Source organism: Rhineura floridana, chromosome 7 (assembly GCF_030035675.1).
Source record: "Rhineura floridana isolate rRhiFlo1 chromosome 7, rRhiFlo1.hap2, whole genome shotgun sequence".
In the NCBI taxonomy this organism is placed as follows: domain Eukaryota; kingdom Metazoa; phylum Chordata; class Lepidosauria; order Squamata; family Rhineuridae; genus Rhineura; species Rhineura floridana.
In genome coordinates, this window is record NC_084486.1 from 67,661,236 (window position 1) to 67,686,173 (window position 24,938).

A 24,938-nucleotide genomic window follows, 5' to 3' on the forward strand; every position below is an offset into this window, starting at 1 on the left:
GACATAGACGAGGTGCTTGCATTAATGTGGCCAGCAATGTGTTCTCTTGACCCTTGGCTTATTAAAGCTTGCCAAGGGGGGTTGACCGAGTGGATCCAGGGTGTGGTCAACACATCATAATGGGAGGGAGTGGTTCCAGCCTCCCTGAAAGAGGCAGTGATCTGATCGCTTCTGAAAAAGCCCACCCTGGACCCATTGGTCTGCGACAATTACCACCCGGTTGCAAATACCCCTTCTTAGGGAAGGTGATTGAGAGGGTTGTAGCACAGCACTTGCAAGTACTATTGGATGAAACAGATTATCTTGACCCGTTCCAGTCTGGGTTCAGGCCTGGTTATGGGACTGAATCAGCCTTGGTCACCCTTATGGGTGACCTTTATCGAGAGAAGGACAGGCGGAGTGTGACCCTGTTACTCAGCTTTTGATACCATTCACCATGGTATCCTCCTGGGCCGACTTGGTGAGATGGGCATCGGAGGCACTGTTTTACAGTGGTTTCAATTCTATCTCCAAGGTTGTTTTCAGAAAATAGCATTGGGTGATAGTCTTTCAGTCCCCTCACAGTTGTGCTGTGGGGTGCCACAGGGTACCATCTTGTCCCCCATGCTGTTTAACATCTATATGAAGCCGTTGGGAGTGGTCATCAGGAGATTTGGGGCGGGTGTCAGCAGTACACTGATGATGCCCACCTCTATTTCTCTGTACCATCTGAATCGGGAGAGGCCGTGCAAGCCCTGGACCAGTGCCTGGACTCAGTGGTGTGCTGGATGAGGGCCAATAAACTGAGTCTGAATCCTAGCAAGACAGAGGCGCTGTGGGTTGGTGGTTCCCAGGTTCAGATAATTGGTCAGTTGCCTGCTTTGGATGGGGTCGTACTCCCTCTGAAAGAGCAGGTCCGTAGTCTGGGGGTGCTCCTAGATCCATCTTTGTCGCTAGAGGCCCAGGTGACCTCAGTGGCTAGGAGTGCCTTTTACCAGCTTTGGCTAGTAAGACAGCTGCGGCCGTTTCTGGTCCGGGATATCCTGACCACTGTGGTCCATGCCCTGGTAACCTCCAAGCTGGATTACAGTAATGCACTCTTTGTGGGGCTAACCTTGAGGTTGGTCTGGAAGCTTCAGCTGGTGCAAAATGTGGTGGCGAGGCTGCTCACTGGGACAGGGTATTGCCAACATGTTACCCCGCTGGTGAAAGAATTGCACTGGCTGCCCATTTGCTACCGGGCCAAGTTCAAGCTTTTAGTTTTGGTGTACAAAGCTTTATACAGCTTGAGACCAGGATACCTGAAAGACTGTCTTATCCCTTATATACCCAGTCGATCACTGCACTCTTCAGTTGAGGGTCTCCTGCAGATACCATATGATCAGGAGGTCCATTTTGCACAACATAGGAAATGGACATTTAGTGTGGCTGCACCTTCCCTTTGGAACTCCCTACCCTTAAATATTATTAGACAGGCGCCATCTCTGTTATCTTTTCGGCACCTATTGAAGACCTTCCTCTTTCAACAAGCCTTTTAAGTAGAGACCTCATCCCAGTCTCCTTCTGTGTTGGAATTGCTTTTTAATATTTTTTTAACCTTTTTTTTTTTTAAGATGTCTTCAAAGCTTTTTAAAAAATGTTTTAAAGATGTTTTGTTTTAATTATTTTACAGTTTTTATGATGTTTTAAAGTGTTTTTAGCAGTTTTGTTTGCCGCCCTGGGCTCCTGCTGGGAGGAAGGGTGGGATATAAATCAAATAATAAATAAATAATAAAACGTGCTACTGGAGGAAACTGAGGTTCCTTCCTGCAAAATAACAGAAGCTCAGGTTCAGAGTTGCAAAATACAACTGTGATGTGAACTCCCCCGTAGTCCTTTGAATGATGTGACATATCAAAACTAAAAAGAAAAGGAAAAAAGGTTTAAAAAGAAAAGAAAAGAAACGAACTAAAATAAAGATTTCCATTTTCCTTATATACACAGCTTATGTTTTGGTATATCATTTAAAACTATTCTTCATGAAGAAGAATGTATTTTGTTTAAGCACTGTTCAGATAATGAAACATCCATATTTTGGTTTAACAATTTACTAGAAAGTACAGTCTGATTAAAAAAACAAATTTCTTTGTAGTGCTTTTTTTTTTTTTTTAAACCCTATGAAACACATTGGCATGACTACAGATCAGATTCTCAAGTGATCGCCAAAGCTGATAAAAGCTTGTCTTATATTATTAATTTTGATTTGATTTGAGTCTGTTGCATCTTGCTTCTCTGGTGGAGCAATCCTACATTGAGGAAGCTGGTGTAACTTACTATGTTTAGGATCCCTTGGGAGGGGAGATTGCTGGCTCAGCTGGCAGTCTTTTTCCTGGCTTAATTTATGCTGGGACTGGGGGTCACATGACCAACCTGAATGGATGTAGGATATGGTGTAAGTGCCCCTCCCCTCAGTCCTGTACTGCCATACCCCTGGAACTCCCCTGTTTTGAGACTTACCCCGGCTTAATTTACACCAGCCTTGGCTGCGCCAGGAGAGGTGGGATTTTGCCAGTTGAGCCGTGGCTGAGCCAGAATGAGGGACTTACACTGGCATAGCCCAGCTGAGCCGGGACCCAGTCACTGAGTCAGAGATCTGTCATATACTAGCTCCTTGTAGCCTGGCGTATGCCTACAGAATTATGCTCTAATTCTAGAACTTTTAAAATTGGAAGTTTTTTGTAGCATAAATTATTTTGCTCATCTATCTTAACAAGACTCAATGAAATAACAGCTTATTGCCCAGAACCCCGCCCCCAGACAAAAGCTAAGTAGTACTGCTCCAGCTATTGTAAAGCATTTAATAAGTGCCAGGTTTTTAACTCTAAGGTGGGGAACCTTTTTCAGCCTGAGGGCCACATTCCAGTGGAAAATGAGGCAACAGATGTGATTCTTACCCTATTACAGTAGATTACAGTCCAGCCAATCAAAAGTTACAGGTTTCTACATTTACTTCTCTCCATCCAAGCAAGGACACATTCCAGCCAAGCAAAAACAAAACAAAACTAGAGTAGGGCCAGCGAGGGATATGATCTTGACAGAAGAGCCGTGGCCAGAAGAGTCTCGAGATCCACATAGAGTGGCCTGGAGGGCTGCATTTGGTTCCCAGACCTGAGGTTTCCCATCTCTGCTGTAAGACCTTCCACTTAAGATGAGAGTAATAGAGGCTGATTAGGTTATGACATTTTTTATTATCTAATACAGGGGTCACCAATACCTTCAGTGGCACCCCCCACAAGTGGCCCAGAATCTGAGCTTTTACTTTTTTTTTTAAGTCTCCCACCTTCCTAGAAAGAACATTATGGAGCATAATGTGTAGGTACTCTCCTAAGCCATTTCTATGAAATGAGCCAGCCTGGCTGCTCCTACCTGTCAGTGTTATTAGCCAATGAGTAAAGTCAGAGCTGTGATTGATAAGTGAGTTGTTTGGACATCAGGCAATAGGAATCCCAGGGGTTCTTAGGATCTATTGTTTTTCTCTCCCTTGCATTTTTCTTGCTTCTATCTTTTTTCCTAGTCCTTGGAATCTCCATATTTTGCCTTTCCCCCCCCCCAGCAACCAGGATACATATTTCCTGTGCTGGGTTCACCTGAGAGCACAGGTAGTGCATAAAAATTATTTTCTGCAAATACTACTACACAATGAGTGTGGATGAATGTTAAAGAATCTCCCTTCTCCCAAAAGGCAAATGTGAAAACTTTGCAAAGAGGCTTAGACCAGACTCTTGCTCCGTAGAAGCTAAAGACTAGGGACTCATTAAGAATTCACTGTATAGTTAACTTGCAGTACAATGGTATACAGGTCTATTTAGAAGTAATTCTCTTTGTGTTTCATGGAGCTTACTTCCAGGTTTGTGGGTACAGGATGACACCCTAATTTTTGGTTTAGGGTTGGCATTGGGGAAAACAGGATTCTTGTGCCTTTAACAGCAGAACTTCAACAAGACATACCTTTTTTAATATGGAAGGACAATTATGGGGAAAGCTTCACCATAAGCATTCTCTAATTTTGTGTTATGCCACACCTGTATAGTAGCCATTTTGTGACTGGTGCCCCCAGCACTCTCTCAAAATTTGAAATGTGCCCTCTGGTCCAAAAAGGTTGGTGATCCCTGATCTTCATTCTTTTCTTCAGGAGTTTTTAAAGAAGGAATTTAGTGAAGAAAATGTTTTATTCTGGCTAGCATGTGAAGAGTTGAAGAAGATACAAGATAAGAAACAGGTATTGGCTACAAAACCAATTTGACTGAAAACTTCTACTGTAGTCTTTAGGCATATAGTTCCTACATAACCATCAGCTGTACTTCAGAAGCATGTGAATATATGTAAAAAACAATATAATCTTCTACTCTTGTATTTATAGCACAGTAATCTCATTTGGGGTGAGGGGATCAAAGAGGCCAAAACATGATGACAGATGAGGACACTGTTTATGGGTGATAAAAGTTCATGTTTTTTAAATATTGGACAAGCAAATTCAGTACTCTTGATATATGTTTAAAATGTCCATAGAGTTTCTTTTTATTGCATATTAAAATAATTTATTTCTATGATTTCCTGGCTTAACACTCATTATTCCTCTTTCCCCTCCTTTAGCTGTTGTAGCCTAGTCTAAGTGGTGGTTAGAAGAGAGAAAGTGTTACCAGAAGCTGGGAATGGAAGAGAAACTCATTTGGTTCACTTTTTGTAGTGGACCAACCAGTGGTGACTGGTATCCATTGGGACTGGTAGGGCAGAAGGCAGGGAAACCAACAGCAGGCGGAGCCAGAGTCAATGACAGACAGAGCCAACAAATTCTAGTTTTCTCCCCACCTTCCTCCACGCTGAGTTTTACAAAGACAACACTGAGGTTATGGAGGAGGAAGCTGGCAGATTATGCTACCCCGTGGACTGCTTGAAAGTAGCAAGGCAGATGGGGGGGGAACTAATGATAAACAGGTTAGTGGGCGGTGTCCCATTTTCCCTAACAGACCAGCCTTCATTAGGACCAACCCAGTTCAGTATTCCTGAACTTGCTTATGGATTGGATTATGCACAGCTCTGGATTTTGCAATGCAGTTTTGGGGTGGAATCCAACTAAAGAAATTGTTCCATCAGCACAAGGATTTTTGTTTGTGCAATGGAATGTTCTCCCCCTCTGTTCCCCATACTCCCCTAAATCTGTTCTAGTGGTTTCTCCAATCCTCTAGAGCAGATTTAGGGAAGGCATGGGTACAGGGTTGGCCCTAGGATAAATAGTGCACTGGTCAAGGAGTGCCTTTGGCATCCTCCCGCATGGTCAGCTTTGTGGGACCACCCAGAGGGTTTATGGGGTCTGGTGCAGATGTGGTGTTGGGAGCCCTGCTGCTGACCCCTACAAGGGCCCATGCATGTGTGTACAAACCTGAGGGCCACATGTGAGAATTATTGCATGGACTGACTACATATGAGAATTACTGCCTGCATCTACTCCTTGCCATGGGATCAAGGAGAATGATAAATGTGCTTAATTTTTTCTTATATGGTGATAAGGAATAGGGATCGGGTTGTGCTTCTCCTGAGTACCTCCTGCAAATTCCAAACCCTTTCTGGCAGAGCTTCTTTCTGCTTCCTGGGCTCACTCTCACAGGTTTTCTGGTTCTGGCCTGCTGCTGGCCTTCTCCACTACTCACTCGGGAAGGATTCCTCCCTTAAGGCCTGGCTTCACACCACTCCTATGCCTTTTCTTGTGGTAACTGCCACATAAAATTACTCTTCAGTGGCACCTTTCCTAGAAATCCTAGGTGGCATTCACTCACTCACTTATTAAATTCTTCCTGCAGTGGGCCTGGAGTTCTTTCTGTGACAAGAACAGGCTGCCTACACTACCACAGAAAAGCCTTCCTGTTCCTTCTCTCCTTACAACAAGTTCTGTAACTGAGGCCAATCATAAGCGTGCCTGACCAATCTTATTTTTATTGCTACCCAGGCATAAAGAAAGATTTTACCTTACTGTGATTGGTTTATACTCCCTTACTGTTGGGCTGCAGGCCTAGCTAATAAGCAGGCCCCTCCTTTCCAGTTTTCCAAGGATACATTTTACAGCCACCTTAAGCCTCAAATTGGCATCTATTCTGTTTCATACACAACTATGTAAAATATTTACTGCATCACAGCCAGGGAGAGGTCCCATTATGTCACAATTACGTGTTGAGATTCAGTGTGATCTTACACTCTAATATACCAATTCCTCTTTCTATGAAAACTTTAAACACAATATACTAAGAATTCTGGTGAGCAATGTGGCAGGGTTAGGGCAGGGCCCAGTGGTACAAACAGGAACTGAGGAAGAAGGGCCCTTGCTTTTGTGGAGGCCTAGGGAAAACGGTCCCAGTTGCCTCTCCCAGGTAGTCCTGCAGCTTTGCAGTGTAACCAAGTGATATGGACTGTGCAGGATTGCAAAACATTGCATTGTAACAGGCCCTGATACTCCCAGGTTTTTCCCCAGGAATGTCTTTGAAAAGGACTCGGAGTAAGTTACCTTGTACTTGCTGCCCTGGTTTCAGTGCATTCCTGACCGTGTACATTCATGGGGGAGGAGAAGGGGGACAGTCCTGTTGTGCAAGCAGAAATCCTTGCTCTGATGAGATGAAATTAGTTGAATACCACCCATGGTATGCAAAACATGTGCACAAAAATGTATTTTATGGTTAAAGTATGTATAAAATGTATTTTTTAAAAGAAATTATATTGAAAAGCACTGAAAAATATGTATTGGGGGAAAGTTTACAATAGTGGATATAATGTGTACAATTTAAATGAATTTTTAATGTATTCTTTTTTTAAAAGTCTGAATGGGACAGGCCTATGATTAAGTGAAGGTTAAAGTAGAATAGTAGTTCCACTGTACATTTCAGTCCTTCAGTCTGACGTAGGGTTTTTACTTGGTCAGGATGTGCTGATTTTGTCTGAATAATCATTTTCAAAAGAAATAATTGGAAGAGTTATTAGCTTTTGTCTGAACTCCTACATATCTGCCTATTTGTTTCTTTTTTTCAGTTATGATTGACAGTGAAATCCTATGCATTATTTCTCAGAAGTTCCATTGAATTCAGTTGTGCTTACTTCTGGGAGGAGTAGAAGGCACTTACTTCCAAGTATATCAAATTTTCCTTTAGTTACAGGGATAATCCAGCAAAAGTTAATTGTGACCAAGGGTGCAGTCCTCTACAAACATAACGGAGAAGCAAGTCCCATTGAACTCAGTGGGGATTAGTTTTGCGTAGGCAGATGGAGGGTTAGACTATAAGTTGATATATCTGTATGACTCTCTGGAATTCAGCTAGCATCAAATATGAAAAAAAGTTGTGAACTGAAACCTTGTTCTGTTCATTCTTGTAATGTAGAATAATAGTCAACTACATCATAGAGTAGATCTATTGATTTCAATAGGTTTGCTCTGAGTACAATTTACTATCGACCACTGTGTTTAAATTGCATGATAGTCTTAAGGAACTGGGTATCTTTTCGTTTGAGCTAAAGAAAAAAATTAAGGTGAGATGACACACAAATGATAAGAATTTCAAAAATCTATGGCTGCAAGAAATAAGAATATTTCTCTTTTCCCTAGCTGTTCAGGGGGGGAGGGGGAGAGGAAGAGTTTACAAGTTCAAGATGCAGGAGATCCAAGTTTAATATTATTATAAGTGTCTTATGAAACATTTTTGGGAAAATTCCATAGAAAAGTTGTACAGAACAGTTTAGGTATAATGAACACTAAAAAACAGGATTGCAAGCCTTCTTAACACCCTGAGCAATGGTAACTTTGGCTTCTCATGAAAGAGGAGAGCACTATTCAGATGCAGTGTTAAATGTTAACTGCATTTTCTGAATATCTGCAGTCAGTGATTGCAGTCAGTCAGATAGCCACTTAAGGAAGCATGCCTTCAAGGACTCAGTTGAATATATGCATTTGATAAGAGTATAGCTTGGATTCTAACATCCATTTTGTTTATGGAATAATTCTGTTCGTGGAATGGAACGTTCCTGCCTCACCCTTTCCTCTTCAGGCCCCTGTGCCTCCAGATTTACTTCTTGGGATTAAGGCACCTTCAAAATAAGATGGCATATGGTACCTCTCTCTCTCTCTCTCTCTCTCTCTGTGTGTGTGTGTGTGTGTGTGTGAGAGAGAGAGAGAGAGAGAGAGAGAGAGGAATTACAGAAAGGAAGGGAATCTGAAAAAGTAGTCCCTTATTGCTTGAGTGCAAATGCCTTCAACTTGGGCAAGGGCACCTTTGGATATGTATCAACAGATTTATAATATTGGAAAATAAAATGCTTGCTTAGCAAATGTGTCCTTCTGTTCACAGATGCAGACAAAGGCAAATGAAATTTACATGACTTTCCTGTCAAGTAAAGCTTCTTTCCAAGTCAACGTTGAAGGGCAATCCCGTTTGGATGAGTCAATATTGGAAGAACCTCACCCTCTAATGTTTCAGAAACTTCAAAACCAGGTACGGTTCTGAAACTTCCTTACTGGGTGGATGGCTAATTACTAACAGCAACATAGGGCTAAAAATGCAAGAATAACCTTTTCTCTCCTCCTGAAGCACATTCTTACACCAAAGCGGCTCCCAATATACGCTTCTCCAGCCTTTTCTTTATAACTGTCAGTGATGGATCTTCCCCACACAATGTGTTGCATTATCCAAGATTTCTTTACCACATTGAAAGTTTAATTGAGGAAAGGCAGAGGCTAGAGGCTTTGGGATCCAGGAATTATTTTTGTGGATGAGATTGTTATAAGTTGGAAAATTTATATTAATGACAGGTGAAAAAAATGGGAGGGGACACAGAGGGTATTGGCAAGGGGAGAGAATAATCCATTGCAAAGAAAAGGGAAAGGATATTCTGTAAGAGACTGAAGAACAGACTTTAAAGAGCAGAAACACATAAAGGAGTGAAGATCATTGAGAAAAAACAAGGCTAGCATAGTTTGTGGCCTTTTACTTCCCTGCCTACCCGTAAATCCTCAAGCCAGGCTTATGAAAATAAAACTTACTTCTGAAAAAGCTAATGAAAATGTACTTACAGTAGACTTCAGGTAAGAAATCATCTCACAACAAAAGCTGGTTAAACAATTGATATGAAGAATTATAAGCTATTATAAAATGGAAGCATCTAAGCCAAACTTAATAGTGAGAGAACCACATTTGTCACAGAAGTATAATATTTTATGGTATGTAGAAGGAGGCTTTCAACTGTTACGGCAGAGAGCTTGTATCATGAAAGAGACAAATGAGAATGATTTAGAATTTACCACAAAGGCATCAGCAAATTGCCTTATTATTTAATAAACATTTAGATAGCTCTTTTGCTGTGCCTTGTCCTTTCACAGTTTTCAGCGGCTTCTGTATTTTCACTGCATAAAATAAAACTTAGCTGGTTTTGCTAGGAAGTGCTAGGGTCTCATTGATGGTCATGAATTATTTGCATCATTTAAAAAAAATATTTTCAAGACAATGATCTCGGATGTTTTTGTATCCATATGCATGAATCAGTAAAGGTACCTTTAAGTTGCTTTTTCTCAGGCATAATAAGGACCAGAAATTTCATGCAGTCTTTTTAAAAAAATTGAATGTGTATATTTTGTGCTAGGAAAAATTGTTCTGTGCTGTACTGCAGTATCACAGCCATACCAATTTCTGTAAACAGATTAATCATGAAAAGAGCAAAGCAAAAAGCAAATATGCTCTAACCTAAGCATATTTACTCAGAAGTAAATAAATTTCAAAGAAAATGTACTTAGGATCACAAACTTAAATGGGCTTACATGCTTTGCAATATTCATATTGTTTATCTACATAAATCTGCTTCATTTGCAGATTCTGGCAAATGGCACCTATTATAATTAAAGCAATAGAGAAATACCATTTCTGCATAGAATGTTTAAAGACAGTGTAGCTTATTGCTTTATATTTGTTATGAATAGCTCATCATCTTTTCTGTATATAGTATACTGTATCCAGTATCTGACATAAGGAATTATGAGAGTTATGAACATACTTCTCGTGAACCATTTATTAGCAGCAAAGGACCAGCACTCACTGACCGCATTTGGATAATCATATCTCAGCTTACTAAGCCACATATATAAATGAGCCTTATGACTAAGCTGCACCCTTTCACTCCTTCCTTCAGGCAAATTGGAAAACGAAGCAGAAAGTCTTCCATTAACTATAGTTTCTTGTTTTGCCTGAACCAGGAAACTGTGCTTAATAGCTTCAGAACAAGTCAGGATATTAAGCCATGGTTTGAAGATGGCTTAATATCCTGAGTTCAAAGCTGATAACCACAGTTTCCCAGTTTGAAAACTATTGTGAATGGAAAACTTTATGGTTTGTTTCCCAGCTTGCACAAAGGGAGGAACAAACAGATTACGTAAAAAATAATAAAATAGACAATTTAATAATAAATGAATGAATGAATAAAGTGACAAAAAGACTCATTCGTGTCTTTGTTTTTAAGCAAATATATGATTGTGTTTTTCTCCATCTTATTTCAACCGTGTGAGCCTTGGGCAAGGAGCTCCCCATGAGCTATGCATTTTTAGCCCTGATTAACTCTGTTTAGAAAATGAAATTTCCAGCATGTCGCAAATGAACTCATCAAGGTGATCATGATGATTGCCCTTCCCTACTCCAGTTAATGTCACTACCTGTCTCTGACTCAGGTGAATGAGCAGATAAGATGGAGCTCAGTCAGGCATTAATGTTTGTATAATATCTCAATTCTGAAAGTGCAGAGATATAGGAAGGTGACTAATCACTCAGATACAGCATTTTGGGTGGGTTTGTGGGGCAGATCAATTATCTTTGCTAGTTTGAGTTATCAGAAATACTACACTAAATACAAAGGGGATGGGGAGGGCATGCAAGCCAAGCTTGATTTCCCTGCAAGTTAGACTTGAGCAAATACTTCCAGTTCTAATATTTCAAACTTGTTAGCCTGAACTGTGATACGTGTGTGAGAGGGTGTATCTGCTTGCTTCTCTCGCCAACCCTGCCTACTGTCACCAGTGCACCCCCACAGGTTGCCAGCACACCACCTCCCTCCTCTCCATGGGTTGCCAGCACTCCCCCTCCATCCCCCTACACACAGGTTGCCAGTGCTTCCCCTCCCCCCGCGGGTCCTCAGTGCTCCTCTGCCTCCTGCCATGGGTCAGCAGCACTCTCCCCTCCCTCCCTACGCATGGGTCAGCAGCACTTTCCATCCCCCACAGGTCACCAGTGCTCCCCCCTTCCTCCCCCACAGGTCGCCAGTGCTCCCACTTCCCTCCCTGCACATGGGTCACCAGCACTCCTGTCCCTCCCCTCTATGGGTCACCACTGCTTCCCCTCCTCCATGGGTCACCAGCCTTCCCCCCCCCGGGTCACCAGCCCTCCCTCCTCATGGGTTCTTCTTCCCCCACATGTCTTCTCCTTCCTTCTCCCCTCTATGGGTCTCCCCCCTTCCTCCTACAGGTCTCCCCCCACCCCTCAACTGATTCACCAAGGGCCTGGCCAGGCCAAGCTGCTGCCAGGCGCCTCACTCACCTCCGCCCCACTCACTTGCTCACCTGCTCAACACGGGCGTCAGCTTCCAGGTGCCTCACACCACCACTTTTGGATGACCCATGCGACTCTCACAACCCTGCTGGGCAACCCAAGTGACTCATGCAGCCCTTCTGGGCAACCAACACAACTCACCCTCCACTGTCATAGCCGCCGCCACCACCACCAGGTGACCCATGCGACTCCCCTTCTTGCTGCCACCACCAGGCACATCGAGCAAGCGCCACCGCCATTGCCACTGTGTCTTGCAGCTTCACGCTATACTCCTGCGGATAAGCATGTTGGCTTGACCCTTACAAAAATATTATATAGGGAAAAAATATTTCTATCTAATAAAATGTAAGCTGTTATGACATCACATGGCATGACTTCGGTGGTGGAGGGTGGCGGCAAAAACCACTGGGCAAGTGGGCGGGCTATCTGGTGGTGGTGCAGGCTGTTGCCATGACCGTGGAGGAGGAGGTGGCAGAGGCAGAGACCATGGTGGGTGCGAGGGCTCCACTTCCTACATCTCTACTATCAGTGGCATACTATGTTGTGGAACATGCTAGATTAGGCAGTGGTCCAGAAGCAACCCAGGGGGCGCAGACTGCACACTTCTGAAGAAGAGATGGGGGGGAAAGCATGTTTCTTGGAGACAATGCATACTAACCGGCGAATGTGTATATTGCCTGGAGGGTGTATAAAATGCAGTTAAGATATGTACATTCCCCAAAGCCATTATGCATATTGGCTAGGGAATGTACAAAATTAAACTGATATATGCACATTCCCCAAGGCATGTTGGGGATTATGCATAAAGGCCAAAGTATGTACAGAATTCAGGCGATATATGCACATTCCCCAAGGCCTGTTGGAGATTATGTACGTTGACTGGGAAGTGTGCACAATTCCATCCTCATGGAAGGTTAATGTGCACATTCTCCATAAGCCTTGGTGAGCATGCACATTAACTGCTAAACTTCCCCTTAACACACAAGTTGTGTTACAGCTGGCAGATGAACCTTTCTTCAGCACATTCTCAGTATGTTTTATAACCTGATTTTATTATTAGGATTACAGTAGGGCCCCACTCATGTGGCGGGTAACGTTCCAGACCCCTGCTGAAAAGCGAAAACTGCTGAAAAGCAGAACTCATTGAATAGAATGGCATGCGATGCCCAAAATCCGCCGTAAAAGTGGAACAAGCGCCGTATGAGTGGGGCTTTAGTCTAATTGCGTCTAATTGAGACTGCTGCATTAGTGAAGTGCTGTAAAGCAGGGCCCTACTGTACTCAGTAAGTTTAGTAGAGCTTAAATCTCTGTGTTTATACGATTGTACACTTAAAAGAATGCCATGAGGAGTCAAAGGTTGCAATAAGGAATAGGTGGAAGTTACTCAGTTTCATTTATCTGTTGCTTCATCTGTTGTTATTTTATAATTGGTAACTTTTTAAACCATGTACTGCCCTGGAGTTGATTTTGATGGAGGGCAGTATATATTGAGCCAATGCCATCTCTAAGACTGATAACCCAAGTAAGATGCACCTTGGCATCTATTGTTCACTGTAACCTCGACCTTTTTAAAGATCTAGTCTAGTACCAATGCGTTTCAGCCACTCTGGACTTGGCCTTTGTCAGGGGCGAATCTAAAATGTCTATCTGGAACTGTTCTGTAGGCAAAATATACAAATAATCTTTATGCCGATTCTGTGCAATGAGAAATTAACCATGGATTTCTTAATCAAGTTATTCTCCTTTTTTGGCATCTTGAGGTGCCCCCTCCTTCCTCCTATGGTTTTGGATGCCATCCACTTTTGCTGTTTCTTCCAGTCTGTGGGCCATTGTTTAGTTTTCCATATTTCTTGACAATTTTTTTGTCAACATTTGGACAGATTCAATCTCAGTAACTTGTAGCAACTCTATTGGTATGCCATCTGTTCCTGGTGATTTGTTTCTTCCAAGTATTTTAAGAGCAGCTTTCACCTCACATTCTAAAAGTTCTGGTTCTTCATCATACGGTTCCTCCTTGAATGAATCTGTCATCCTTGTATCTCTCTTATATAGTTCTTCAGTGTGTTGCTTCCATCTTCCTTTTATTTAACCTCAGTCACTCAGTGTGTTTCCCTGTTGATTATTCAACATCCTTAATCTTGGTTTAAATTTCCCTTTAATTTCTTTGATCTTTTGGAATAGGGCTCTTGTTCTACCTTTTTTATTATCCTCTTCTATTACTATACAATAACAATTGTAATATTTCTCTTTGTCCCTACATACTAGTTGCTGTATTATTGCATTTAGGGTTCTAACCATGTTTCTATCTCCTTTTGCTTTTGTTTTCCTTCTTTCTTTAACCATTTTAAGAATTTCATCAGTCATCCATTGAGGTCTTTCTCTCTTTTTAACTAGAGGTATTGTCATTTTCCATTCTTGAATGCATTAGAAGCTAAAATGATGAAACTGAGGTTATCATACTTTGGACACATAATGAGAAGACATGATTCACTAGAAAAGACAATAATGCTGGGAAAAACAGCAGGGAGTAGAAAAAGAGGAAGGCCAAACAAGAGAGGGTTTGATTCTATAAAGGAAGCCACAGACCTGAACTTACAAGATCTGAACAGGGTGGTTTATAACAGACGCTATTGGAGGTTGCCGATTCATAGGGTCGCCCTAAGTCATAATCGACTTAAAGGCATGTAACAACAACAATATCAAATAAGTTTAAAGCCTCCAATCTGTTCCTTATTTGATCTTTATATTCTTCTGGGATGTTATTTAAATTGTAATTTGGCATTATGATTGCTTTGTTCTTCTTTAGCTTTACTTTGATTTTTGATATTACCAGTTCGTGATCTGTACCACAGTCTGCTCCTTGTCTTGTTTTCGCAGAAAGTATGGAACTTCTCCATCTTCTGCTACCAGTTGTATAATCAATTTGATTCCTATACTGACGATTTGGTGATGTCCACATATACCATTGTCTTTTCGGTTGCTCAAAAAATGTGTTTGCAAGAAACAAATTATTGGCTTCACAGAATTTGATAAGTCTTTCTCCTGATTCATCTCTATCTGCTAAGCCTCATTTCCCTACAATTTCTAGTTCTTCTTTGTTCCCTACTTTTGCATGATTATCAGAACATCTTGTTTTGGTGTGTGATCAATTTCCTCCTGTACTTCTGCTTAAATTCTCTCCAATTCCTCTTCTTCTGTGTTTGCCGTTGGAGCATAGACTTGGATGATGGGTAGGTTAATAGTTTCCCATTTAATCTCATTGATATCACTCATTCATCCCTTGCGTTACAGCTCCTAATTGCTTTTGCTACATCACGTCTCACTGTTAGAGCAACCTCGTTTCTTCTTAATTTCTCATTTCCTGCATAAAATATTTTGTAGTTGCCTGATTGAAAATGTCCCATTCCCGTCCATTTTAATTCACTCACGCCAAGTATTGTAATGTTGATGCATTCCATTTCTTGCTTGACAATGTCATTGGTTCATGCTTCTCACATTCCATGTTCCTATTGTGTACGTCGTATAACTCCGGACTCTCCTTTCGCATCTGTGAGCATCAGCCTCTGGGCTTCCATTCGGCTTTGACCCAGCTGCGTCATTAGTCACAGCGCTACTCGTACTTGTCCGTTGTTGTTCCCCAGTAGCTCGCTGAGTGCCATCTGACCTGGGTGACCCTGTTAGGAGTCTAGCCTCTTGGTCTAGACTCCTGACGGCACTACTCTCAGTTTCTTCCACACTCTCAAACCCCCTTACCACGTTAAGGTGTGCATTATATTAGTGTATATAGCAGGGCCAGTGGACACAAAGTTCATATTTATTAACTTATTTAAAAGCCATTTAATATTTAAAACTCTCTAGAAGGTACACAAAAATGCAACATAAAAATAATAAAACTGTCATAAAAATAGAGAAAAATATAGGAAACTGTTTGTCCATCCAGCCCAGTCTTGTAATGTTGATGTGTTCCATTTCTTGCTTGACAATTTCTGACTTTCCCTGGTTCATGTTTCTTACATTCCATGTTCCTATTGTGTATGTTATACAACTCAGGATTCTCCTTTCGCATCTGTGCACATCAGCCTCTGGGCTTCCATTTGGCTTTGACCCAGTGGCATTATTAGTCACAATGCTACTCGTACTTGTCCATTGTTCTTCCCCAGTAGCTTGCTGAGTGCCATCTGACCTGGGGGGGTCTTATCTTCCAGCACTATCTCATGTTGCATTTTGGATACTCTGTTCATAGGGTTGTCGTGGTAAGAGGTATTCAGAGATGGTTTACCATTGCCTTCCTCTGAGTTTGGATGTATCTTAGTCTGGTGTCTCAGCTTTGACCATTCCACCTTGGGTGTCCCTGCGAGGAGTCTAGCCTCTTGGTCTAGACTCCTGATGGCATTGCTCTCAGCTTCTTCGACACTCTCAAACCCCCTCACCATGTTAAGGTGTGTGTCTTAGAGGAGGTGTTTTAGCTTAATTACCTGTAAGTCTCCTTTCTTTTTCTTTTTCTTAAAGGTAATCCCATAGAACAATTCTCTTTCATGAAGTGTGGGTACAAACAAGTACTCAGTTGCATATAATTTAGTAAAGCATTTTTAAGAATATCAGAAAGCACAGTGGTCACAGTATTTAAAAAAAACCAAAACAAAGATATTACTTAGTGCTGTCTTCTTACATTATTTCCTCAGGTCAACAAGGCAATTAGAACTTGTAGTTACATCATCATTCCTTTTTCCAAGCTGTGTTAAAGTGTCCAAAGCCAAAACGGTGTGCATTTTAAACAGCTTTAATTATTACTAGAGAATCTTTCCCTGCCTTCAGATATTTAATGAATATTATTTGCCACTATTCACAGGTTAAGTTTCTTTTGCTTTAGATGTTACCATACCCCCTCCAGCTAGTATAGAAAAAAACCCTTGCTTTCTTATTCCAGATGCTGCCCTGTAACTAGACTGTGCTGCAATCCCACAGGTATATTTCTAGCATTCCCCAACAACCATTTCCTTCACCATCAACCTTACTCTCTGATGAAACCAGGGCTGTGGAGTCGGAGTCGTGGAGTCGGAAGCAGTTTTGGGTGGAGTCGGAGTCGGTAGAAATGTAGCGACTCCGGCTTCAAAATAAATTTTGATTGACAATTTTTTTAAAATATAAATTCAAAATGTCAAAGAAGCTTCCCATGAAGTCAACTGTAGTTGAGCATTTCACCATAACTCAAGATGGAAAACATTTTGTGTGTCAGTGTATGACACAGGACCCAGATGAAGACAAATGCTGTGATGCCAAGATCAGCGCATATTCAGGCAGTGATAAAAATGCTCCTATGAGAGCTTCCAATTTAAAAAGACATTTACAGCCCTTTCCAGGGCTGTGGAGTCAGAGTCAGACAGTAGAAAAATAGAGGAGTCGGAGTCGAAGGTTTGGCGTACCAACTCCACAGCCCTGGATGAAACTTAAAAGCTGGCAGGGAATGGGGAGTGCCCAGCCAGTTTTACCAGTACTCTGTTTGTTTTTGTTTGTTTTCTGCTATGCGTACAGCTCCTTTTGAATGGGGGAACCCCCCCAACTTTTTCCTCTGTCCTTGGAATGGCTAAGGTAATGGCACTTCAGAATTTTTTTTCATTTAAAAATGACATCAATTATATCAAGCTTCATCACAGCAACCCCAAATCACAGATATGCATGCACAGCAGTGGACTTTACAGAACTAATTATCTAGCTGAGAGGAATCTGAGTCCTGAACATCCCCAAACCCTGATGTGCTAGTTTTCTTTGTACAGGGAGTTTATTACACTAGATGAACATTGAAAAATGTGGTTTCATTGCTGAATCTGAAGCACTGTGTATACAAAAAGTATTACATTGTTGAACAATAATATAATAGTCTAGTTCCTTGATAGGATACCTTTATTTGAAAGCCACTGAATGTGGCAGATGATATGTGTTTGCTTTTGTTTAGACTAAATGAAAGCTTTGAGACATCTTCATGGTTTGAAAATGAACGGCATCACCAAGCCCCTTATCTGGTAATCATAATGTTGTAGCTGAAACACAAAAGATGCATGTTAATTGAAAAACTATTGCAAAATGTCTCAGTTTTGCTGAGTTGCTGCAGCTGTGGAGGAAAAAAAGGAAGACAAAGACTTCATCTTTTTTTAAAAAGAAAAAAAGCTTGCAGTTGCACGAGACATGTGATATGTTTTAGAAACAGACCTCATGAAACTTCCGTTTCAGTTTTCTACAGATGAGCTTTGCTCCTCTACTTGAGTTGTGAATATGAAACACTCCTCAGTAGTTTAGTGACTCTAAGTACTATACATGCAATCCATCGCAAAAACTATTCTGATTATTCTGCAGCTGGAGGATTATATAGGCTTCTGTTCCATTTCCATTACAGTTGAAACAGCTATAATTTATTGCATCTTTGAGGGGATTTATAGCATTTTATTTTATTTTTTTTAGGGGGTGGTGGGCATTAGTCCAAGTAAGCAAGACTGGAAATAATGTGTCTAATCCCTAGATATGAGAATCATTTTTTTAAAGTGCATGCTATTTGTCTAATTCCCAAAACAAGATAGTTCTTGTTCAAGTCTATGTTAAAGTTTGCAGTTTGCGCCTTCTAATCTGACAAAGTAATCCCAGTTCTGAAGATAAATGCACATATTATATCTGGGGTCTGGGTTATATTCAACATGTTCACCTGAGCAGTAATGACTTTTACATTAACACGGGGTTACCTGTGGCTACACAGTAAATTCAGGTAGTAAATTTTTCATACTTACCTCTCTGTACAACTAGGTACACATTATCAACTTAAAATGCAGCAAGTTTATTTTTTCTTGTTGTGTTTAAAATCAAATACGCACTCTGCTGTACACATCAGCACAGACTGATGTGTACTGAAGTCACCTGCCTTGTTTCCACCCCTGGAAATCCTCTTCATGCTGCCGTCATTTGCGCATGCACACTGGTGTTTATTTAACATTTCAGTTTCTCAGTGCATTGAGTATGCAGAAGAATTGAAGTCAGGTCAAAGCTGGCTTGAGGGAAAGCACATTAAAACAGTATTTCAGAAGAAACTGAGATAACTGTGGTGGATGAAGAATATCAGTGTGTACAGAGATTCAAAATACAGTGGTAGGAGCATGCTGGAGCCAGAGTAAAGCATAATGTATATACAGCCTAAAGCTCAATTTGTGACACAGGGTGCCTCTATTCAGTGTGGAATTGCTATGCTTCATTAACTCTTTGAAACACATCCACTTGAAGGAATACTCGGATAATTGTCATCCTGTATTTTCCCTGTGGTTCTTCCACCTTTTCTCAGAAATGTTAAGAACATAAGAAGAGCCTGCTAGATCAAGTTAGTGGCCTATTTAGACAAGCAACCAGTTCTCACAAAGGCCAATGTGATGCCTATGAGAATCCCGCAAGCAGGACCTGAGTGCAAGAGCACTCTCACCTACTGCAGTTTCCAGCAACTATTATTCAGAAGAATGTTGCCTCTGACTGTGGAGGCAGAGCATAGCCATCATGGCTAGTAGCCATTGATTGCCTCATCCTCCATGAATTTGTCTAATCCATTTTTAAAGCCGTCCAATTTTGGTGGCCGTCACTGCCACCTGTGAGAGCAAATTATATAGCTTAACTATGCACTGTGTGAAAAGCTACTTTTTTTTGGTCTGTCTTGAATCTTCCAACATTCAGTTTCATTGGATATCCATGAGTTCAAGTATTATGAGAGAGGAAGAAGTACTGTTGCCTGGCCCCATGGTTGCTTATCTGTGGGGTCCGCAAAAATCCATTCTGTCTCCTATGCTATTCAACATCTATATGACACAGTTGAGAGCTGCCCTCTGGGGATTTGGAGGACTGAGTCATCAGTATACTGATGACGCACAGCTCTCTCTATTCCATCTGAATCAGGAGAGGCCTGAAAAAGTGTTGGACTGATGCCTGGAAGCAGTGATGGACTGGATGGGATAAACTGAGGCTGACTCATGATAAGATGGAGGTGCTATGGATGGGCAATTTCCATGTCCTGGAATTAGGTGGGTAGGAAGGGTTGCATTCCCCTGAAGGAACATGTTCAGAGTCTGAGAGTACTCCTAGATTCCATTCTGTTACTGGAGTCCCAAATGGCTTCTTTACTTATGCCCAGTTTAAACTAAACTGAGTTTGGCAGCTACGGCCATTCATCAACCAGGATAGCCTGGTATCAGTAATACATGCTCTAGTGACCTTCCATCTGGACTACTGCAATGTGCTCTACGTGGGGCTGTCCTTGAAGACTGTCCAGAAGCTGTTGCTAGTCCAGAATGCAGCTATTAGGTTGGTGAGTACAGCAGTCTGATGGGTCATTAGTCCTAAAAGCACTACACTAGCTGCCAGTAAGTAAAGGTGTTAATAAGTTCTAAATGGCTGGGAACCCATGTATGTAAGGGAGCATCTCCCTTTATATCCACCATCTTGGGTCTTACAATTGGCAGGGACTGCCCTGTAGATGATGCCATTGCTGGGTGATGCCCAGTTGGTGCTGACCTATGACAGGGCCTTCTTGATAGCATTCCCCATTTGTGGAATGCCCTATCTGATGAGAGGTGTTTGTCTCACTCATTAGTTTTAATTTAAAACAAATTTCCTGGCGACCATGAAATCTTTGAGGATATTTAATTTTTAAAAATATTTTATTTAAAAAAATTGTGCTGCTTTGTTGTTTTATTGTTTGCCAACCTGGGCTGGCAATATTTATTAATAATAAGGTTACAGCATTTGTAGTATAGTGTTATAGCACTAGAATAATAGCACTAGTGTTATAGCACTAGAATTTTTGCTATATGGTGTTATTAGAAACTGTATGGTGTTATTAAAAATGAGAAATCTTTCGGGTTTTTTTAAAAAAGCCAGAAAAATGTATTAGTGATAAATAAAAGACTGATTTAAATAAGCTTTAAATAAGTGATAAATAAAAGACTGATTTAAATAAGCTAATGAATCTCAAAAATGGCATCCACCAAAAGGGTTATAGTGAATGTGGATTGAATCTCAAATGTCCCCATCTACAATAGTAGATATGGGCAGAACATAGCAGATGTATACAAGGGGGGGGCAGTACTCCTGTTAGTGTAGAAAGTCAAATTCAATTTCAGTTGTTGCTTACACCCAAAGGGCAATGATTAGGTAGTAACCACTTGTCAAGAAACAGCCAGAGTTGGACTTACCAGTGGGTTTCAAACCTTTGTCAGTTACTCATCAGTTCTCCGCTATGGGGTGTAAGGAAGATGGTGCTAAGGTAGGACTTCCAAGGAGTAACTAGGATAGAATAACATGTGGATATGTTTGAAAGTCTTACACTTTTTTATTACTTGTTAGTAAAACAAAACTTCCAGTTATCTTCTGGATTCTCCAGTAGTTGTTATGTTGCATATGGGGATATGCTGTTCTAATGATCAAATTTCAGTAGTGTACATATGATGCAAGATTAACCATATTGTGACAGAGTGGTGTCCCATCATTTCTGACCATGACAATGGCCGAATTGGGTTACTGCAAAAAGGAACAGCAGTATAGAATACAGATGGAACAAATTGCACTGTACATAGTACTCAAGATATGTTTATTTTAAAATGCGGTATTACAGACTTTTAAGATATGTGGTCATCCTGCAGACTCTTAAACTGATCATACGGTAGGGCCCTGCTTACCAGCGCTCCACTTCCCGGCGTTCTGCTAATGCGGCGGCTTTCCTCCCCTCTTTTAAAGCCTCTTTTGCGGCATTTTCGCGCAACGTGCCCCATTAAAGTCAATGGGGTTCCGCTTTACGGCGGGGGTCCAGAACGGAACCCGCTGTATAAGCAGGGCCCTACTGTATTTTATTTGGATGGTTATTAAGAGATAATATTTCCCATAGTTTATAGCATAGTTCATACAGATTTATTCTTTTCAGTTAATATGTTGGATTATGGTCTAACCATTTGGGGGCTTGTTGAAGATCTCGTTTTTCCTGATCCTTTCTAGTTATTAGCATGTGCTTTTTAAAAAGGCTTTGTTTCATCTAAATTGTTTTTCCTTCTTTCTGCTCAGATCTTCAACCTCATGAAGTATGATAGCTACAGCCGCTTCTTAAAGTCAGATGCATTTCTTAAACTGAAGCAGACCGAAGAACAGGAAGAGAATTCACCAGATGCTCAAACTGTAGCAAAAAGAGCTTCTAGAATTTACAACACATGATCCAAACAACAACAAACAATAGATCCCACTGAGACTAATGAAAAGCAAATGAGTTCTCAGGAATAGTCTGTGAGGTTAACACAATTGCATTTCGAGCTTGAAAAATATAAGAACCCTGTTTTGCAATGCTTAACCTTTGCTTGAATGACCTGATTGTTTTTGCATAGTGGCTATCAAATCCCTTGGCCAAAACAGTTCTACTAAACTAAAAGGCTGAAGGACTCACGAGTCATCTGCAAAGAGAAGATTAGATCACCTTTATCTTCTGTTTTTTATACCTTTCCTTGTGAATCATTGGGAGGAAATGTAGCATAAAATTGTGACAAGTTTAAAAACAGAGGTAGTATAAGATAAAGGCAGTATATTTTTGAAATCCTCTTAGAGCCTGGTCTGAATAGACTTTCCACAAATACACATTTTTCAAGCTTTAACTGCTATTTAACAGGTTTGAATTTTGCATTCTTGATGTTCACCGCCCAGAGAGCTATTGCTAGTCGGGCGGTATATAAATTTAATAAATAATAATAATAAAATAATAATAATGATAAAACTGAACCAAAAGAAAAGGAGCTGAAATATTTTCCTGTTAGTGACAAGAACAGAGAAACCTCAGTTAAGGAAAGGAAAACACAAAGGCAGTGGACTACTCATTTGAGGCACTAGTTTTAAACCACACATACCTTTTTCCTAGAGCTAATCAAAATAATTGCAAAAATAATTATTTCTTCTCTTTGTAATAAAACACGCCTGCTGCTTTCAGAATGGCTTTTGTAGGCTTTTCAGTTGCTTGGTTTAAAATATATTTGTGCTGGGGAAAGATTACCAAATTTCTGCTGCTAACCATTATTTTTCATGGTTCTTGTCTTTCTTCCCTTTCTTTGTTTTGAAACTGAGATTCTCTAACAGTGACTTTCAAGAGTGTTACCAATTTTGTTTTTGGGGAAGCGAAGGCTTTCTTGACATGTTAACAGTAGGTTTTTTTATCAAACGACAAATAATAGCTAGCATTTTGCTATAACAAACCTATACCACAAATTACAGAAGATCTTTTTTTCTACACTTAAAATGCACTCACACTTGGAGATTTACAAAGATGCAGTCTCATGCAATAATCTACCCAGAAGGATGAAATGCACAGCTAGTGCCGCACCCAGCAAATGTGTTTCCAACTCAACAGCAAGCATGAACAAGCTTTTAAGCCTTCTGTTCTCATTCAAAGGAATTCTGTCTCAGTTGCCAAGACTTTTTTCTTTTCTTTTTTACAGCCATTCTAACCAGATTTTATTTTCACCTGCTTTTGTACTAAACTGATTTATATATTCTGCAGCAGGGCACTCCCTCAGCAGTCAAAACAATGCATCCCTAAGTTGTAGGCCCAGTTTGTGCATCACATTAAGTCATAGTTTAACACAAGCTATGGTTTAATGTGATTATGTTAAAAGTTCCCAAGGTGCTTCTGTCCTGGTTCTGCTGTGCCATCTGATCCTGGGCGCATAGTTTGTTTTCCAACAAACAAAACACAAGCAGTAAGCCAAGAACAAAGCTTAGTTACTGCTTGTGGTTTGTTTGGGTAGAAACAAACCATGAGCCTGGGTTCATACGACATGACTGCCATTTTTTGTCTATGGCATGGTAAGAGCAGGGAAGGAGCACCATGGAAACTTTTGAGTAGTGTGCACCAGCATGCTGTTCATTCACATTAACCGTTTGTTTTAAACTATGGTTTAATGTGGCATGTGAAAGAGCCTGCAGGTTTGATTCATATTGGATTTGACTCTTAACAATTTCTCACTAAGCCCTGTTTGGATTTGCAATTCCTGCCAAGCTTATCTGCAGTTAGAGAACAAGTATAACAAATTTTGGAGGGGTCAACTGTCGTCCCTTGGGCTGCTTAAGGAAGGGCTTTGTGGTCCTGGGGAAAGCAGAGGACAAGGAGCTTCCACTGTTTGCTCTTGAAGAAACCACCAGTCAACCTGAGAGAAGTCTGATGTGTTATACTTTACACCATTTATTTGTTTAGTATTTTAAAACTGTAAACCTCCTTGAGGACCTTGGCAAAAAGATGGTGTATAAATGCAATAAATAAATAATCCAGTGTAATATTCATTGCTCAATTGTTATAGGGTGTCCTGTTCCTTACAAATCTATAATTTGTGAATCAGTAGCTTCCTGCCTCACATCCCTGGAAGCAGAGTATCTAGCAAAGGATTTAGTATCATTCACCTGTGAGTAGTTGCATCCATGAATTTTAAGAATAATTGGCAACTCAACATTCATACAGATGTACATGAAAGGCAATGTTGCTGTACTCTGGAACCATGCTCGCCATGTTATGTGTACCTAATTGGGACAATCTCAGGAAATTGGTACTAAGTTGCAGCAGCAGTAGCTAACTAGCTGTGCGCAGAGATATTTGACTGAGACTCTGACATCAGATTCCCTGTTCCCCTTGCAGAGCAGTATAAAAATAAGGCCACATTTTTAAGCTCAGCAAATTCTGTTTGATGGTACATGCGTATGCCAAAGAAGAGTTGCTCAGGTATAAAATGCAGTGCCTTGCAAAAGTAATCAGACCCTTGACCAATGCTCTCATATTATTGAATTACAGAAGGTACATTGTAATTTCATTCTGTATATTTTATTTTGAAACACTGAAACTCAAAATCAATTATTGTAAGGTGACATTGGTTTTATGTTGGGAAATATTTGTAAGAAATATAAAAAACTGAAACATGTTGTTTGTGTAAGTATTCAACCCCTGTGTTGTGGAAGCTCCCAGTTTACACAGATGAAAGAAATTGCCCTATTGACGACACAATTACCTTACCATTGGCCTCCTTGCATTGTCAGGATAAAAACACCACTGTTGAAGGATCATTGGTCAGGCTGTGTTCTACAGAAGTGAGGGATAATGTAATACAAATGCATAGATTAGGAAAAGAATAGAAAATAATATCCAACTGTTCAGCTATCCCAGTGAGCACAGTTGGATCAATAACCAGGAAGTGGAAGCTGCATCACACCACCCAAGCACTATCGACACGTCCCACAAAACTCAGTGTTCAAACCAGGGCTGTGGAGTTGGTACGCCAGACCTTTGACTCCTCTTTTCCTACTCTCCGACTCCTTCATAAA

The 24,938-nt window shown here is 40.8% G+C and overlaps 1 protein-coding gene across 2 annotated transcripts in view; it reads left to right on the forward strand.

Annotated features, from left to right (window-relative positions):
• RGS10 (regulator of G protein signaling 10) overlaps positions 1-23,905 on the forward strand; it is a 42,424-nt gene extending 18,519 nt beyond the window's left edge. The window contains exons 3-5 of one of the 2 annotated variants that reach the window (XM_061635838.1): positions 4,151-4,237; positions 8,343-8,486; positions 21,657-23,905. In XM_061635838.1, coding sequence (XP_061491822.1) covers positions 4,151-4,237; positions 8,343-8,486; positions 21,657-21,803 — 378 coding nt within the window. In that variant the 3' untranslated portion in view covers positions 21,804-23,905. The remainder of the gene's footprint in view (positions 1-4,150; positions 4,238-8,342; positions 8,487-21,656) is intronic. The other variant, XM_061635839.1, reaches the window with a different exon arrangement.
• The last annotated feature ends 1,033 nt before the right edge of the window (positions 23,906-24,938 follow it).